At 37.4% G+C, this 18794-nt stretch overlaps 1 protein-coding gene across 1 annotated transcript; it reads left to right on the plus strand.

Annotated features, from left to right (window-relative positions):
• Window positions 1-433: 433 nt before the first annotated feature.
• ATAD5 (ATPase family AAA domain containing 5) lies at window positions 434-18794 on the plus strand (the record flags this gene model as incomplete). The annotated part of the gene is made up of 23 exons (XM_082492022.1): window positions 434-499; window positions 1390-3182; window positions 3563-3650; window positions 4226-4390; window positions 4908-5046; window positions 5603-5687; window positions 6179-6360; window positions 7170-7327; window positions 7637-7794; window positions 8024-8313; window positions 8487-8583; window positions 9456-9538; window positions 9628-9773; window positions 9889-10039; window positions 11620-11790; window positions 12648-12766; window positions 13709-13802; window positions 14036-14100; window positions 15009-15189; window positions 15955-16142; window positions 16439-17271; window positions 18268-18432; window positions 18623-18794. 23 exons carry the CDS (start codon window positions 434-436, stop codon window positions 18699-18701), a joined length of 5496 nt encoding a protein of 1831 aa, XP_082348148.1. The 3' UTR covers window positions 18702-18794.

The raw sequence follows: 18794 nt of genomic DNA on the forward strand, positions 1-18794 counted from the left end.
GCTCCCGCGCCCTCTGCCCCGCCTGCATGACGTCACGCACCTCCGCCCCTCTCCGCGCCGCGGCGCGAAAACCCGACTGGCCGCGGAGGAGCGGGAGGGGCGGGGAGGACTGCGCCGGCACGTGACCTAGTCTGCGGCGGGCGGGGGCCGGGGGGGGGAAGGGGCGGGGTGACGAGCTGCTGGGCCCGTGTCACGTGAGGGCGGAAAGCGGCCGGCTATTGGCAGCGTGGGTAAGTCACGTGGGACGCCGTGGCGCCGCCCCCTTCCGCGCGCAGGTCCGAATCTCGTCCCGCGCGCGCCTTTCTGCCCGCCTGTCCCTCGCTCCTGTCAGGCGGCAGCGGCGGCCATCGGGCGGGCGGCTGGGCCGCTCCATGGCCATAGCGCCCGCCTTCCCCCGCGGCTGAGGGCTCCGCTCCCTGCCACCGCCCGGGGTATGGTGGGCAGGGTCGCCGTGGCCGCGGCGGCCGCCTCCCTCCCCGGGAAAGACGGCGACGCTCAGGTGGGGAGGCGGCGGCGGGCTGCGCTGTGAGGGCGGGGGGGAGGGGGCGGGGGCGGGGGAGGCGGACGGCGACCCTTTGTTGGCCGGTGTAACGGGGGAGGCGTTAAACACCGCCCGGGCGCTGTGAGGCTCCCGCCCGGGGTCCGGGGCCTCGCCCTCACCCGCAGGCGGCGGTGGGGAGCGCTGGGCAGCCCGCGGGCCCGGCTGTCATCGAACTGGGGCACCTCGGCCGAGTCGGGTTTGGGAAAAAGCATTCTCTGCTTCCGATTATGTGATTTCAGAAAAGTTCGGTTTTTAATAAACTAGCAGAGTGGTAAAAGTCTTGGTGAGCCATCTTTCTTGGAGCTTTACAAATAAATTATCTTTTATGGTTTAAAATATGATATCAGATATGAATTATATTCATTTCCTTTAAGTACTTTGAAAGGCATAGTTTCTTCTTAAGATCTGTTAGATGTTTCCTTTATGGTAGATTCATACGTCTTTAAGTGATGTTGCGATTCACTGCTCTACAAATGCCCTGAACATCTCAAGGTAACCAATAGACAGATCATCTGAACTGAAGTAGACTCTCTGAACTCTAGTATCATGAAATCTCCACAAAGCTGTTCTGAGGACCTTGTTGTCACTTTAAGTTTTGGCAGTCCCAACTCTAGGTAGGATTTTTACTTTTTTTAAATGGCAGAATCTTTATTTCAAGCTTAACTATCTTTTGAAAATGTGGAGATAAGTTGATGTTCACACAGTCTTAGCGCATTGACATTAGTTTTTTATCCTCTGAAAAAGTACTAGTGTCACTAGTATACTGCAGATACTGTACTGCTTTATATTACCATACTAAGTCATCTTAAGTTTTTAAAAACTAAGATTAATGTTGAACTCTTTTATAGCCATGCAAGAAACGGCGAGAGGAAGATACTTCTGTAAAAACAATCACAAGATATTTTTCACCATTAGCAAAACCAGTGGATAAAGTGTTATCCCCACCAAAACCCAACAATATATTGGATTATTTTAAAAAGACATCTGGAACTGAGAAAGCTATGTTACCAGTTGTACCTGGAGAAAATAACACACCGTTGGATGCTGATGACAAAGACTGTAAGTCACATTTTAAACCATCTTTAAAGCGGAAGAGGAAAGGGAAGAGAGTTAATAATAAAGTAAGAGAAATGAAAGAATCTGAGAATGAACATGAAATAGAAATGAGTTGTGATGACAGCAGAGAAAAAACTGGACTGAAACAGGACAGTAATGATTTTATTGCTACTTGCACTTTAATTGACCAAAAATGTGCAAGAGAATTAGCAGAAGATAATGCGCAAGCAGAGAACTTCTCAAATGCTGTCATCTACAGAAAAAATGTGAAGAAAGTTGGTTCTGAAATAAATGGAACAAAAAATAAGCTAAGGAAATCAAGGAAAAGGAAGCACAAAGTAAATATGGATTTGTCTGAAAGTCTTTCGTCTGAAAACCAGCTGAATGAAACATGCAAAATGGAAACTGAAGATAAGAAAAAGATGGTATCTCCTACAATAGCAGAGTGTGATGCTACTATTAGTGATTCCAGTTCTGAAGTTCATAGGGATAAGACATCACAGGTAAACAATAGTATAATAACGGTGTCATTTGAGGACTTCTTGAAGAGTCAGGGAGAAAATAATGTAGATAATGTTGAAGAGGACACAAAGCCAACTATGGACAATTCTGTTACAGCAAACGAAATGGACAAAAGTGACAGTGTTAGTGACCCAGAAAAGTGTGAGGAATCTCAACAGTTACCACTTAGAACAGTAACTGTCCTTGCACAAGTTCATTCCATTCCCCCCAAATTAGGTCCTTTACATAAGGAGCAAAAAGGTTCTAGGAAAATAGCTTCCATTTTTTTGAAGCAGAAGGGACATATAGGCGAAAAAGAAAGTAGCCCACCCCTCTTGGACAGTGACCAAACTGAACATGTTACTCAGAAAAGAAAATCTAATGTAGTTATTGAAGAAGAAGAATTGGAGTTAGCTGTACTAGAGACTGCAGGGTCAGATTCTTTGAAGCCAAAATGTACTCTCGAAGAAAGGCATCAGTTTATGAAGGCATTTAGACAGCCAACATCAGATGCGATAAAAAGTGGAGTTAAAAAGGCACCTGGAAAACAAAAGCAAGCCATTGGAAAGTCTTCAAAAGAAAAAGAAGGACCTGAAGATGACATTGCTTCAAATAAAGGATTAGAAAGTGGAGTACCAGAAAATTACGAGGACAAATACACACATTCTAGTCCTGCAAACAATAGAACTAAAACTAAAAGACCTAAAAAGTTTCAGAAAAAAGGAAGCAGAAGAAGGAAGGCTTCAGAAACTAAGGGAACGAATGTCTCAAATACTAGCAATTTTAATGAAGATGAAGATTCGGGAGCTAATGTTCTTTCTAAGGAAAACACCTTAGATGTAAGAATTTCATCAAGTCCAAAAGTGAATGAGTTAAGGAGGAGTTTAAGGCAGAAGAAAATCAAAACATCCAAAAATGTTACACCTAAAAAAAACAGAATTAGAAATACCTTTTCTGAAGATGAATTAAGTGGCTCTTCTTTTCAGACTTCTACGCCAAAAGCAAGCAAGCGATCCTTGAAGAAAAGTAATGTGTATAAAGCCGAGGTGATTACTGTGCCCTTGGATGGAAACAGCCCAATAAGGTAAACATTTTAGAGTATATTCTACCTTTTTGCACTTCAATTTGCTGCAAGTATTTTAAGAGTAAGCCGTAATTATAAATTGATTGGAAAGCTGCGTGAATACTGATCATGTTGGATAATAGTACAAAAGACCTGAAGTTGACTCTATAAATGTGCTTGCACTGAAGATATTAAAAAAAAAACCAACCAAACAAACAAACAAAAAAAAAAAACCACAAAAAAAACCAAAACACCAAACCAACCAACCAAAAACCACCACCACCAATTGGGGGATGGCTTGTTTGCAGCACTGAATTTTTAAAGCCTTTTGAAAATGAGGTGGAGAGTAACATTTCCCATTATTAAAAAGTAATAATTTTGTAATATTTTTCCCTAATTAGAATGAGGTTTACACGTATCAATGCGACTACAAAATCAAACAAAGCTGAAGCACTGAAAAATGAAGAGTTTAACTCCAAAAACATAAAGGTAATTTATGTAACAGTTTCAGTATTTTGTCATTTACTATATGCATATAATTATGTCAATATTCAGTATTGTGTAACAGTGTACTGTAATACAATATGACAATTCTCAGATGCCCTATGAAAAGAGAATATTGCTGTGATTTATGATAGAATTTGGGAGTTTCTTGTATAGTTATTGTACTTTAGATATCAAAATATGTTTTATTAGTGTAAATCTACTTTTCATAATGTAATAGAAAAATCCAGTAAAATAGTATGCTCGTGTTCTGCAGGTTCTTAAGATGGGACGTAGTGTTTGGGTACAGCAGAACAGCTTATGCTTAAGAACGTCACTGCCTGTATTTCATGTCTACTGTGGACAAATTGGAGGATCCCCCTGTAGGGCTCTCACTCCCTTTTGAAAACTTTGTATCATCTTGGTTTGCCCCTCTTTTCCATTTTTTCCTTTTCTGTCTAATACAAACAATATTTTATAAAAGAATGCTTATATGAATGTGAGAAATTTATATTAATATGTGAAATACTTACCAAATATATTGCTGTTAATTGCTAGGTACTTCTCTACTTTGTTAACAGATAAGCTCTACTTCTAAAAATATGTCCAAAGCGAAACAACTGATTGAAAAAGCAAAGGCTATATGCCATAATAGATCAAAGGTTAATGAAGACTTACCAGCTCCTGTGAGGCGCTCATCTCGGCAGCGAGCTCTTGCTGAAAAGAAAAAATTACAAGAAAATGAAGTAAGTGTGTATACTTTGTAGAGGGGAAGAAAATTATTTTTATGTTTTTGTGATTCATTTAAGCAACAAAAACGTTTCTATCTTGCAAATGTTTCTTTTAAAGAATCAAATAAGGTAGGTGTCTATGCAATGGTATGGTAAATGTCAAAGTAAACTGCCAGGCATAGACTGGAAAGCTCATCCTAATGCAGATCTATAACATGCAGCAGCAGATGGTCACGCTTTGGAAGTGACTGTTTTTCTTTCCTAATGGACAGCAAGGTGTCTGTTTCAGATGTGTATGTTTTAGACATTTAAATATAGATGATAGTAATACTGGCCTTCATTTATATATTGGAGATCTTATTCTATATACTATTTCTGTGTAGACAACAGTAATAAAAGTATTGTATGATCTTCAAATTGTATTTGCTAAGTAAGTACTCTAGCAGTTTCTTCAGTTTTCTCAGTACTGATCACTAAATAGTTAATAAAGGAGGAAAAGTTGTGTTTCCTTTTTTATTTGCTTTCCCTATAGGAATCAGTAGTTATATTAGATTCAAGCCTGAGTAATGCCACTACTACAGTGCAGAATGTGAAGCAAAAGAATCTTCGGAGCTTAAATGATGTTTTGGGGAAAAAGTCTAGAAACTTGAAGGTTGCGAAGAACTCAAATGGTAATTGAGTTTTCCTGAATGTGTTTAATTTTTAGTACAGTTATTGACTACAATAACATGATTTTATAAAGCTGTTCTTATTACAGTTTAATTTTTAATTTTTATTGCAGTTAATTTGTATTAGTTATTGACTATTATAATGTGATTTTATGAAGCTACCATTGCAGTACATTAATCTTTTCTTGTGATGCTTTTTATATTATATTACAATGTATACCTTTTTATTTTTATGATATAAGTTAATAGAGCAGAGGTTATTTACATGTGCTGCTTTGATTTTGCTTCATTCAGAGAAAACTAGGTTTGTTTGAAAAACTGCCAATAGTATACCATGTTATGCTGTCTTCTAATTTAAGGATTTTTTTAATGTTACAGAAAATAATGTCTATAGTGATGAAATAACTAGAAATTAATTTTGTTATAATTCAGCTTTCCCTTAAGAAAAGGAGATTCCTTAATGTTATTAAATGGAACATATAGGTAGCAAACAGAGAAGCAAGGTTAGAATTCTGTATCAGTGCTAATCTAATCATGACTTTTTTTTTTCTTTTTAAAGGAAAACTGGGATATCCCCCTTCCTTCCTAAGCAGAAATGCTCAAAACTCTGCAGGTGAACCAATTGTGATCTTTGATGAAAGCAGGTCAGTTTTCAAGATTGCAGTTGCTCAAGAATTGAAATGTATTTCCACGTTGCTTTCACATTCTTTCACTTTACAAATTTAAATACAATTATTGAAATGTGATTTAGAAGTTGTTTTTTTTTTTTTTTTTTTTTATACTGATCAATAGTTTAATCTACTTGCAAAATTTTGGGTTCTTTCCAGAGTTGTTTCTTTAGCCATTGTTGAGCCATTTTAGATGGTTGAAGACATAGTTGATGACTGATAAAAAGAAATCCTAAATTGCATACAAAAATACAAAACCAAAGATTTTTTTAAATTAAAATTTCTAACACAAAATTTGAAATTTAAATTAAACTTACTACATGTAAATTAATTTTAGCAGTTCTCCCAGACTATTTCTAACTTGTGTGTAGAAATGAATGTGATTAAATTCTGTTGTAAGCCTTACATAACTGGTAGTTCTAATGATTTCTTTTTTTTTTTTTTTTTCATTTCTGTTTTCATTAAAGCCAAGATGCATCTGAAAATTCTCAAGATGATGATCAGTTCAGAGCAAAACGTCAATTCTTGATGAGTGGATTGCCGGAGTCACTGAAAAGACAGATTGCAAAGAAAGCAGCAGCAATGGAAGCGTACTCTCTTGCAAGTTCATGTTTTAAGACTGTTGTCCATGTACAGCAGAAGGATGACTGTAAGCTTTTGTTCAGCCTTTGTGTAAATTTATATAATAATTTCTAGTAAATCTGTGCAGAAAAGAGAAGAACTTGAACAGCAGAACTTACTTTTATGACTGGAATAACTGGTAGTTCCCTCTTGTTTTGTGTCACAGTAAGAAAACATAGCCGAGAAGTTTCCAGTGAGATGCTTTTGAAGATACAATTTACAAATTAAAATTGATACTAAAGTAGTGTATACATTTATGGGCGAGGATGGAAAATTCTTAATATCTAGTCAAAAAAGTTAGTCTTTCAAGTTCCAATTTGCAGAATAAAGATCAGGTTGGACTGACTGGGGCTGAAACCATTGCCTTCTGCCAAAGGCAAAATATTTCTCAAAAGAGAAAAGAACAGCCCATTTCTTTTCACTAAGTGAGGAAGCATGCTACAATGTTTTATGCAGGGGCATGACAGAAGAGCAGAAGGTAGAATATCACTTAACAGAGTTTATATTTGCAAACCAACCAATAAACAAACTCCTTGGTGAGCATCTGTCCTGCTGAGACCCAGTGAGGGCACAGGTTGTTACTTGGAACAAGCAGAGCCCAGAAGCAACTTACTGGAGAAATGTTGTATGCAAAAACGTTCTGCTTGTGTGAGTTGGAATTAATACGGACAAAAAGTTGATGCAGTGTAAGTTAAATAAGCTTGGCTTTGACATGATAAAGCTTTAGTTAAGAGTAAATGCTCTTTTATGTATTGTAGGATGTTTTTGCCTGTGATTATCTCTGTTTTGTTAACAAAAGTTTCCTCTTGTTTTGTTTTGGTGGGGGTTCTTCTGTAGGTTATCCAATGTGGAAATTGAAATCACCATCATGTCCTCTATTAACTAAGCTAAAGAAACTGAATACAGAAGTTACTAATGTCACAAAAATCACTCTCTCGCTTGGTGAATTTTCTACTGTGAATTCAAAACTAACTGCAAATTGTTCTGCACCTGTGGTTAGTACTTTAAAATGGGGGTTTGTGTTATAAGGAAAATGAAAAGAAAATTGAAAGTGTTTTGTCACTTGTTAGGACTTCTGTTTTAAAAATTCCTGGAGTTTGAATCTCTGTCAGTCCTGGATTATTTTTTTTCTTGTGTGTGATTCACTCATTCTACATCGTTACATTAGACAATTCTCAAAGCTTTCTGTTAATCTCTGGGTTTAACAAGACAGCTACCCATTTAAATGATGCAAAACAGTCATTGTTATTCTGTTTAATATTTTTGAGTAACAATTTTTTTGTGTGTGTATGTGTGTATTACAGCTTTCTGGCCACCGACCTGTTTTTCCTGATACATTCAGGAAAGATTTACTAGATGAGATCACATCTTCTAATTCTCAATTTCCTGTGAGAAAATACTTCTACAAGTTTCTGAAAAAGCAAATTGAACGTTTGGTTTTTGAAAACATTATACAAGGTTAGTAATCTATGTATGGAAAAATAAACACACGCTCACACTCTTTGGCATAAAAAGGCAACTTGGAATTTACAGAAATGTTTTGGTGAAGGAATACTGTTGTTGGAAATAAATTGGTCCTTGCATTTCAGGTAATTTTGACCAGATTCTTCAAATACAGCTTAAACACACATGGTTGTAATGGACATAGCTTGAAATTTTAAAAGTATGTAATTTTTTTTTTCCTCAGAAAGCAGAGATGTCACTGCAAATTCTGAGGTAAATCAGAAACATTCTGACAATTGGAAGGAAACTAAGAGGAAAAGGAAAGAAACAGAAGACCACAAATCAAAAAGAAGAAAACAAATTGAAGGTACAGAGACTGAAATAAAAACCAGAGTTTCCACGAACCTTATTTCTTCCGTATCTGGAGAAATACAAGCAGAGACAGGACAGGCAACGCATTTGGGAAAAAACAAGACAGAGAAACCAGATGTTATGACAGAAGACACTGAATATTTATCAGAGTCAAATGCACTTTCAGGTAACTGCATTTCCTGTCTGATTTTAATTCTCTCTGCATTGAGGGAATGTATGTATGATGTATGTCAGCCTTCCCCTGTGATGCAAAAATCTTTTTTTAGTCTTAAGGTTCTATTAAGGATCAACTCCTTTGCATGAAGAACTATTTAAAAATGGATAATATTTTTTCTGTAGGTGTTGAAAAGGAAGACATGCTCTGGACAGAAAAGTATCAGCCTCAAGATTCCAGTGAACTTGTAGGGAACAAGAAAGAAATTGAAAGGCTACACAGGTCAGAAGTGGGAGCATGGATCCACTCGTAAAATAACTCAGAACATCATATTACTTGATTATGCTCAAACAAGCAAAGTCAATTATTTTACACTGTGCTTGAGTAACACTTACAGAGTGTATGTTTGCGGCCTTTGCTTTGGTTTAGTTCCAAAAAGTTGCAGGAACAAATTGTCAGTTGTTGTGAATGATCTTTTGGTCATAGTTTCTTTTACAGTAATACTTCCATAGCTTGTATGGTACAAAACAAAAATAAGCATGAAATGCTACATTAGGCTGTGGGATAGGATGAAATACTTAAGTAACCAATGCCCTTACAATTTTAGTAAAGAAACTTTTTTTTTTTTTTTCCGGGTTATTTAAGCTTACACACTATGAATGAGAGACAGCAACTTAGTAGTACTTATCTATACTTCCTTATAAGCATCCCTGATCCTGATACTGATGCACTGCCTCTGCTTTTGGCAGTAATTTAGCGCTCAAGTCCATCTAATATATTGTGCTTTGAGTTAAATTTTCTGTATGGGTTTAAGTTATTGTTGTGGCTCTTACACAGAATTTAAAGATCCATCTGACAAACACCACCAAACTATGAATGAGAAAGCATTTTCCACATTTCAAGTAGTTCACCAGGTAACTTGTTTTTATACCAATCAACTAATAGAATGGAGAATGAAGAAGGAATCCTGTTTTACAAAGGAATCAAACAAACACTGAACAATATTTTTTTTCAGTCTGAAAGGACTTTTTATCCCTCTTGGAAACTTATCAAGTGGCTGGTGTCCCTTGGTTTTATGTTCTGTTCCATCTGAATTTTGGTTCACTTTATTCAGCAATAATTTTTATTTTTTGTTCTGTTCCTTCCTTTTATAGTTGGTTAAAAGAATGGAAAAAAAGAGCTGATTGGGAAGAAAAAAGAAATCGGAAAGGGGAAAAGGAGGACACAGAGCATGAAGGTGCTGAGAGAATTAAAAATTTTATAGCTTCTCTTTGTTAAAGTTGGCATAAAAATGACATGAATCCTTTCTTTTAAATAATTCTACAGATTCTTTGGACAGCCTTGACTTTAAAGATAATAAATCTGATATTGAGGAAGAGACTAGCCTTTGCAATACAGTTCTGATAACAGGCCCACCGGGAGTGGGGAAAACTGCTGCAGTATATGCTTGTGCTCAGGAGCTTGGTTTTAAGGTTTGTGGCATCCTTTCCTCAGTTCTGTTTTTCTTACTTGTAACTCATGATACAAAAGCATTCATAAAACAAGATATCTAAGGTTTTTTTTAACATAAATTAAATACCATTGCAGATATTTGAAGTCAATGCCTCTTGCCAGCGTAGTGGTAGACAGATACTGTCTCAACTAAAAGAAGCTACTCAGTCTCATCAAGTGGACAAAAAAGGCGTTAATGCACACAAGCCTTGCTTTTTTAACAGTTGTAGCAGTGCCAAGTCACCAAGTAAGTTTTGTGGTTATGTCTGGGGATTTTGTCTGGCTGGGGTTTTGTTTGGGTTGGGTTTTTTGGTTGGCTGTTGTTTGTTTTTTTTCATTGGAACTGAGTTCCCAAAACTATTTTTTTAGACATCAGTTGTTTAAAAAAATATAGCAAATTTCAGTTTATTGTGCCATAATAATAGGAAATGCTCTGTTGGTTAACACAACTACATATTACAGAATCACAGAATGGTCAGGGTTGGAAGGGACCTCTTGAGATCATCTAGTCCAACCCCCCTGCCAGAGCAGGGTCACCTACAGCAAGTTGCACAGGACGGCATCCAGGCGAGTTTTGAATGCCTCCAGAGTGGGAGACTCCACAACCTCTCTGGGCAGCCTGTTCCAGTGCTCTGCCACCCTCAAAGTAAAGAAGTTCCTCCTCATGTTAAGATGGAACCTCCTATGTTCAAGTTTTGTGCCCGTTACCTCTTGTCCTATCACGGGGCACCACTGAAAAAAGACTGTTCCCACCCCCCTGGCACCCTCCCTTTAAGGATTTGTAAGCATTAATAAGATCCCCCCTCAATCTTCTTTTCTCTAGACTAAAAAGACCCAAGTCCCTCTGTCTTTCCTCATAAGAGAGATGTTCTAATCCCCTAATCATCTTTGTAGCCCTTTGCTGGACCCTCTCCAGCAGATCCCTGTCTGTCTTGAACTGGGGAGCCCAGAACTGGACACAGTACTCCAGATGTGGCCTCACCAGGGCAGAGTAGATGCCCTCCTTCGACCTGCTGGCCACACTCTTCTTGATGGACCCCAGGATGCGATTCGCCTTCTTGGCCACCAGGGCACGTTGCTGGCTCACGGTCATCCTGTTGTCCACCAGGACTCCCAGGTCCCTTTCCTGCTCTCCAGGAGGTCAGCCCCCAACCTGTACTGCTGCATGGGGTTATTCTTCCCCAGGTGCAGTACCCTACACTTGCCCTTGCTGAATTTCATAAGGTTCCTCTCTGCCCAACTCTCCAGCCTGTCTAGGACACGCTGTAAGGCAGCACAGCCTTCTGGCATGTCAGCCACTCCTCCCAGTTTTGTGTCATCAGCAAACTTGCTGATGGTACACTCTATGCCTTTGTCCAGGACATTGATGTATATATGGAACAGGACTGGACCCAGTACTGACTCCTGAGGGACACCACTTGTTACTGACCTCCAACTAGACTCTCTGCCACTAACCACAACCCTCTGAGCTCTATCTGTCAGCCAGTTCTCAATCCACCCCACTGTCTATTAATCTAATCCACGCTTCCTAAGCTTGCCTGTGAGGATGATGTGGGAGACAGTGTTGAAATTAAATAATTACTTTATCAAAATGACAGAGTCTTGATTATCTTAAGTTATTTCTGTAGTGGTGGAGTAAGCACTATGGCACTTGAATAGAAAGTTGAAGAGAAAGCATTCCCTGTAACGGAAGAAAAGTAAAATAAGTAGAAATCAGCACAGTAAACCTGTCCTGTACTAGATACAAACCTGGGATTTGCTCTAAATTTGCCTGATAAATGTCAGTTTGAGATTTCATTACAGCTTAATATAAAACCTATCTTGCAGAAAAAATGTATTCTCCAAAGAAAATTGTTTCACCAAGAAAACCTCCACTGTCACCAAAAGGAGCAGGATTAAAACGAAGCTTACCCCCTAAAACACTTGCAAACTATTTCAAAATTTCTTCCAAACATAAAGGTAATGATGGAGCAGTAACATCTCAAGAAAAAAATAAAGGTAGGTATCACTATTTAATAACTAGTTACCTTTGGAGATGGAAATGCTACACTGTACTATGGTATACATTGAGCTGTGTGGAGAAAGGGGTAAGAGCACACTTACTACACTCCAACTATCAGCAAGAGTTACTTAATGCATCTCAGATACACTGAGCTACATAGGAAGTAGTCATTACTCTGTATTACAGGAGAGTTAACCAGGGTACAGACTATCTGAAGTTCAGTAAGCTTTCCTTAGTTGTTTGGTTTTGTTGTGGGTTTGATTGTTTGTTTTTTTTTTTTTCAGAGCATTTAGGCAAAGAAGATAAATTGAGAACTATCTCTAGAAAAACACACCTTTATATTACCTCAGTGCCTGTTTCGAGTTGGTGTGGAATGGTCATTGTGCTAGGTGGTGTGTATATACATATATATCAAAATTACTGCCACAGTATTAAAAGGTCCTGTAAAGCCAATAAATGTTTGAGGAATGCGTGAGCAAAGTGCTGAATTGAATTGGGGTAACTGAGTCTAGTCCTTGTCTTTTCAGGCAATCAAGTTGCATTGTCTTGAAGGACTTGCATCAACTCTGTGCCCCAGAGACATCATAGGTCACAGACAGGTTAGGTGCAGAATTAATTTTACAAATAGTCAGCCCTTCACCAAACACAGTTGAATTTCCAGCAAATTTGTTGCGATTTTTTTCAAACAAGAGACATCAGAAAAGGATGTGGGTCAAATTTCTATTTTTTTATGTCAGTGTAGATTTTCTTAAGCAGTTTATACATTGGGTGTTTTTTAAACCAGTGTCTAGAATGCATAATAAATGGTTTCAGTCCTCTCTTACTTCCTGCTCAATTCTTCACCCATCTGCAGGAAATACTCAGAATTCACATGAAGAAAAGAAAGATGCTCAAATTAAGTCAATAAACAAAGAGTTAGAAGGAGGAGAAAACAACAGAAAAAGTGCAACATCTCTCATTCTTTTTGAAGAGGTAAAATTCATGTGAAGTATGTTGATGTGAGCAATCCTTTCATGATGTTTAGTTTAACTTTTTTTCCCCTTCCTCCTTGAGTCTTCTATGTAGATTCAAGTGTGAGAGTTATCAACTTCTTAAAAATTAATTCAATGTTTAGTGATTTCATCCTCATGAGTACTTTTTAACCACGGATCATTTTACAAAGTTAGTTTAAAGGATAAAGAAACTATAATCTGTCAGCAGTTGTTCACTGTTGGAACAGTTTGCAGGATTCTGCTAATTTAATTCCTTTGATTACGCCAAAAGTGTTGGTTTATAATTTTACACTACTTACATGCACTAAGACACTTTACTGGGGTGTTAATGGTGACACTTCATTACAATATCAAAGCCCACATTAAATTCTTCTTTTCTTTAACCTCTTGCCCAAAAATGTCTTTGAGTCTTAAACTAAGAATACAAAACTGCAGTCAAGAATATAATTTTAAGTAAATAAAGGTGTAGCACTGTTGCTAACTGTGGGTTGATCCTACAGATCACTGGTGCAAGTCTATTAAAAAAACAAAACCAAAACCAAGCAAACAAACAAACAACAACAACAAAAAAACACAACCAAAACCAAACAAACTTCAAAAGCCACCTGGACATGGTCCTGGGCAATGTGCTCTAGGTGACCCAGGTTAAGCAGGTGGAGGGTAGACATGTTGACCTCCAGAGATTGCTTCCAGCCTCAACCAGCCTGTGATTTTTGTAAGCTTCAGCACAGAGGACTGTGACAGAAGTGGTGTGTGCTAAGAAGTGAACTTTAACTGAAGCACGTATACTGTCATTGCCCAGCATGTTCAAGAAACCTGTGTTTGTGTTGTGTTACTCAAGTCGTTACCAGTATGACTCCATACACAGCTTGTAGCTATTGTTAAAGCTATTGGTGTTTTGCACTTCATTTGTTTTCTATAGGTAGATATAATATTTGATGAAGATGCGGGATTTCTAAGTGCAATAAAGACATTCATGGCAACTGCAAAGAGACCTGTAATTCTTACTACCAATGGTGAGTATTGTTTTTTACAGTACTTAGGCTTTACAGACAGAAGAGCCTCTTTTAATAAGATGGTTTAAATGGTGATAGTTGAATACAGGTCCTAAATGTAAAATTAAGTGGGTGGAGAGTATAAAGTGAGTATTTTAGAATTTAAATAAAGATACCAGCTGCTCTAATGGGTAAAGAAAACGGGTAGTTTTGAACATAATGTTGTGACAGTTCACTGATATCTCTTTATATAGACCCAACATTCAGCTTAATGTTTGATGGCTATTTTGAAGAGATCAACTTCAGAACCCCTTCCTTGGTAAGTCTGTATGGAAACATGGGTATGTCGTAAGCAAGTAATCATCAGCTAACGTAAGTTTGAGAATTAAATGTTGGTGTAGGTTTATGTTTATCTGATGTAATATATCTGTTTCATCAGAATACTATTTGAGGGGGGGAGTATGCAAGGATGTATGTATAGGATTTATTTCTCTTTACATGTAGAAACTTTTTTACGAGCATGGAAGATTTATTTTCTTAACCATTTAGTATTTCAGAGAATTACAGTAAGAACATCACTTCATCGTTTAATTTAGTTTTTAGGATGTAGTAAATAGTTTCATAGATGATATATCTAGTGGTTTTGAAGGCTGACTATGTCAGTATGGGTTCATTCATTAAAAAATAGAAGAACTATTCTAGAAACATTAAGGGTTATTTAATGGAAACACTAGTATTCTGTATAGCAAATAGTTTTATTTGCAGCTATGTATTATATGGAAAATCTAAATAAATAAGAATCAGAAGGAACTAACTTCTGAGAGGGGGAATTTTTTTAATGTGAAATTGAAAATCTTTTGGGCTACCAGACAATTGCAGAGTTGAAAGAAAGCAAAACATTTAAAATGAATATAGTTCGCTAAAACCTCTTTACTGGTGATGAGACGCAAGGTGTACAGGCATTCAGGAACTTAAGCAAAATATGTGTATTTTGTTTGTTTTTAATGAGTTGAATTTCTAAATTTAACTTAATTCTTTGATGTGGACTGTTTAGATTTGGTAGAGTATTTTGCTTTTCTATAGAGGTTTTAATGTTACTAATCTAATAAACTAATCTGTGCTACAAGGAACAATGTATTGCAAGCATTCATAGAATAATTTGCTTCTGTGTGACATTGCAGTCTGGTAAGAGTCGTTTTCAGTGGTCTTTGTCTAACTTTTGTTTAGATAAACGCTGCTAGCTATCTTCAAGTGCTGTGTCTGGCTGAGAATCTACGAACAGATGTGAAAGACTTAGCTGCTCTGTTAACCACAAACAACTGTGATATCAGACAAAGTGTTCTCTACTTACAATTTTGGGTTAGAAGTGGAGGTGGATGCTTGAAAGACAAATGTTTGGCACATCATGGTAGGTTGATTTAATTTCATTTAAAAAATAATTCTCCATCTTAATATGAATTTGATTAAATCAAACCATTCTTAAGACATATATGAATAAATGGTAACTTTCTGTAAGACTCCTGAACATTTGGGTAGGGTTTAGGGGGTTTTTGCATACTTCAAAGCTTTGTATATATACAGAAGGAACTAAAAGTTTGGGTTTTATTCCACCTGTTTATTACCCATCATTATCGTAATGAATTATCTCCCTTTCCCCTTCTGAGTAGCAAAATTGGGCAAAGCAGGGAGCCATTAGTAGTTTCCCTTCAGCCCAGAGTTTGCAGTTCTTTATCCATTTAGTTGAGTTGTAGGTAATTCACCTAGAAGAAGCAGAAGTGAAAAAAGGAGAAAAACCAGACAGCTAGCAGCAGGCAGCAAGGGTATGAATTTGGTCCCAAAGGATACAGGAAGAGTATTCTCAGCAGGTGAGGGTGTGTGAGACGGTCTTTGAGCGAGTGACAGGAGAAACTAGTGGGGCATGAAAGGAAGAAGAGACTATTTCAAATGGTTACTTGCAAAGACAGAAGAGTGGGCAGATTGGTAACAAAGAAATGAAATGGAGATGATGCATGGGGATGATGATGACTAATTTCAGTTACTATATTCATTCAGAACTGCAGCAAGAGGCAACAGTTCCGGTATCCTTTATAAAAGGAATTGAGACAAAGAGGGGAAGAATCAATTTCGTGATGAATTTGTTTCTTTTCAAGTAAAGCATGTTATCTTTGTGCAGGAGAAGATGAGACAAAAAAAGCAGATCATGTAATTCATTCTGAAAAGACAACTGATTCCAAGATTGATTTTTCTCAAGCTGATGGACGTCTCCAGGAGTTTCCAAAATGTGATACAGGCTGTGTAGAGACATTGCTCGGCCTTAAGAATATCCTGTTGCCTTCAGAAGATTTGTTTACATTTCTTAAGGTACTCTTGTAGTTGACTAGCTAGTACTTTGAATGATTGCCAGATAATTAAGTGTAATGATCACTATGAATAGCATCTTCTTAGAAGCAATTCTCTTTGAAAAGGTTTGTTGTAGGAATTAGGGGATTCTGTCATTATTAAGCAAAATCTGGACGGGGGCAGTCTCCTACAAGCAAAACAGTCCCTTGCCTCATAAACACAAAGCCAGGAATATGAGATTTTCTGTAATAACATATTTACTTAAAAAAAAAATATTTTAATACATTGATAAATTTTTCACAATTATTGTTTTACAGCACAAAATCACAACTGTGGAGAAATGGAATAAACTGACGCAGCTTCTCACAGAATTCCAGATGAAGAAAGTGGATTTTATATATAGTAATCTTGAACTTATTCTTCCCTTACCGGTGCAAGTTCTTTCAAACCAGTCTGAAGCCTCTAACGCTATACTTGAAAGGACTAACACAGTTTCTTCGAAAAACAGATCTACTAACAATTATTGCTCAGGAAAAAGTAGCCCTGGGAAAAAGCCTAAAAAGACAAAGAACCAGAAAAGGCTTGATATATTGGATGACAGTGACTTATTTGATACTGGACTGAACTATTCAGCTGAATTCATAACTTTGCCATCGGATAGTCCTACATCATGTGCTGAAGTGAATAAAGAGGAATCAAACTTGTTGGTGAATAAAGAAGAAAAAGAAATTAAAACTAAAACATCAGCAAGTGAGAAAAGGTCTGCTCTTGTTTTTCAGTGTCTGAATTCACTGAGTGAATTTGTGGAGAACATGTCTTTTTTGGATTGCTGTGTAAACACTAACACCAAGGAACTGCTGGAGTTTTCTAAAGATGAAGGATTTAATTGGACAAATGGCAAACTCAAAAACGGTCTTTGTGATGAATTCAGTATAGAAAATACTGATTGGTGGAGTTCTCAGAGCTGTAGTGAAATAAAGGCAGCTATTGAAGCACTCAGTTTTAACAAATGTTCTGTTAATATTTCACAAAACTTGGAATCCTCTCTGAGTACTAGTGAAACACCCGAAAGTGATCAACTGGAGGGACTGACTTTGCCTCTTTCAAACACAAGAAATAATGTATCCTTCAGTCAGTCAGCTGATTCAAGGTAAGACTTTGCTAATATGTCTGGAATATTAATGCAGTTATTTGTCAAGAAAAGCATTTCAGAGGGTGTAGGACTGTTTCAGATACTATATATATACACCTTCATACCAACATGAATGTTGTCAGTATGCCTCAAAATGCTGGAATACATTGTTCACTTTGCTTGTATAAGCTTAAATTAACTGCTTGGTAATCTGCAAAAAGTGACGACTTCTTTGAATCACCTGACTTTAAACAATGTTGTTCAGGAATGGTAGCCTTAATCTAGTCTATTTACTTTAAAAACAAACAGACAAACACCCCCACCCACCCACCCCCCCCCAAAGAATAACAAAACCCTAACGGAATGGCTTTTTCCAGACAGACAGATGGACTGAAATGGATTCTGCAAGTACTAGATATGCAAATTTTTCATCCAGTGCCTGGTCATAGTGAGCCTGTGTTAGATGCATAGGTGTTGCTTGATGGATACCTAACAAAATTCAAAGCAAAGTTATTGCAATTTTTTTGTAGTACCTTATGCTACTTTAATTCAGTACCCAGAGGGGCAATGTCAATATGGACCTAACTATCAAACCTGTGACCAAGTTTGACCAATATATATCATGAGTTATACATTCGATGTGATATCGACATTCTGGCAAATACCAAATCACATGATGCTCTTTATTTTTGAAGGCCACAGATACTTTTGGTTACACTGTCTGGCGGATGTACTAAACCTCACACACATAACTAGACCTCCCCAGATTAGACTCTACAGTTAAGCTAAGAGCATTGGCCAAACAAACTACTGTCCCTCATGTTTCTGTCGGAGTGCAGCTCTGTGCTGCTGTGTAAGCCACACACAACCACAGTTGCAGGCATCTAATCCATTGGAACACAGTTTTGGACATCAGTATATCAGTTTTAAACCAGAGCATTTGATCTTAAAGGAACAAAATAGGGACTGCACATTCTTGAACAAGAAACAATAAAGCTTCATTCTCCCTTTTAGCATTCTCAAAAAAGCACAGAAGAGGCTGGCAGTCATCAGAACTGTATTTTCCAGAAGTCCTTTAAACCTGGGTAATAAGCAAGCCAGCATACTTGAATACCTCCCTACTCTTCGCAGTATCTGTAGGTCTCAGAAGCTTAAACAGCAAGGGAAGACTAAACGAAGGTAAGTTTTGGTTTTCTTTAATCTCGCTACATTTCCATATGCACGGTAGTTAAGAATTTTAATAAAATATTTTGTCAAATAATTCCTGACAAGAAAGATGAATGTTTGCCTCTCTAAATAATAAAAGTGTTGCCTTGTATTTGGAAATAATTTTGTCTCCTTATACTCACTTTTACTTCTCTTCTTATAGGTTCTTGCATTATCTTGAAGGGATTCATCTCGAAATGCCCATACAAATGATAAACAGTCTGTCTTTGGACTTCCCTTAAAATTGCTAACAACAGAAATATTTTGTGCCTAATGGTGGTATTCTCACCATAGTTTGATTTTATATTTTTTGTACCACATTATTTTATTGTGTA

Source organism: Vanellus vanellus (assembly GCF_965231255.1).
Source record: "Vanellus vanellus genome assembly, chromosome: 17".
NCBI lineage: Eukaryota > Metazoa > Chordata > Aves > Charadriiformes > Charadriidae > Vanellus > Vanellus vanellus.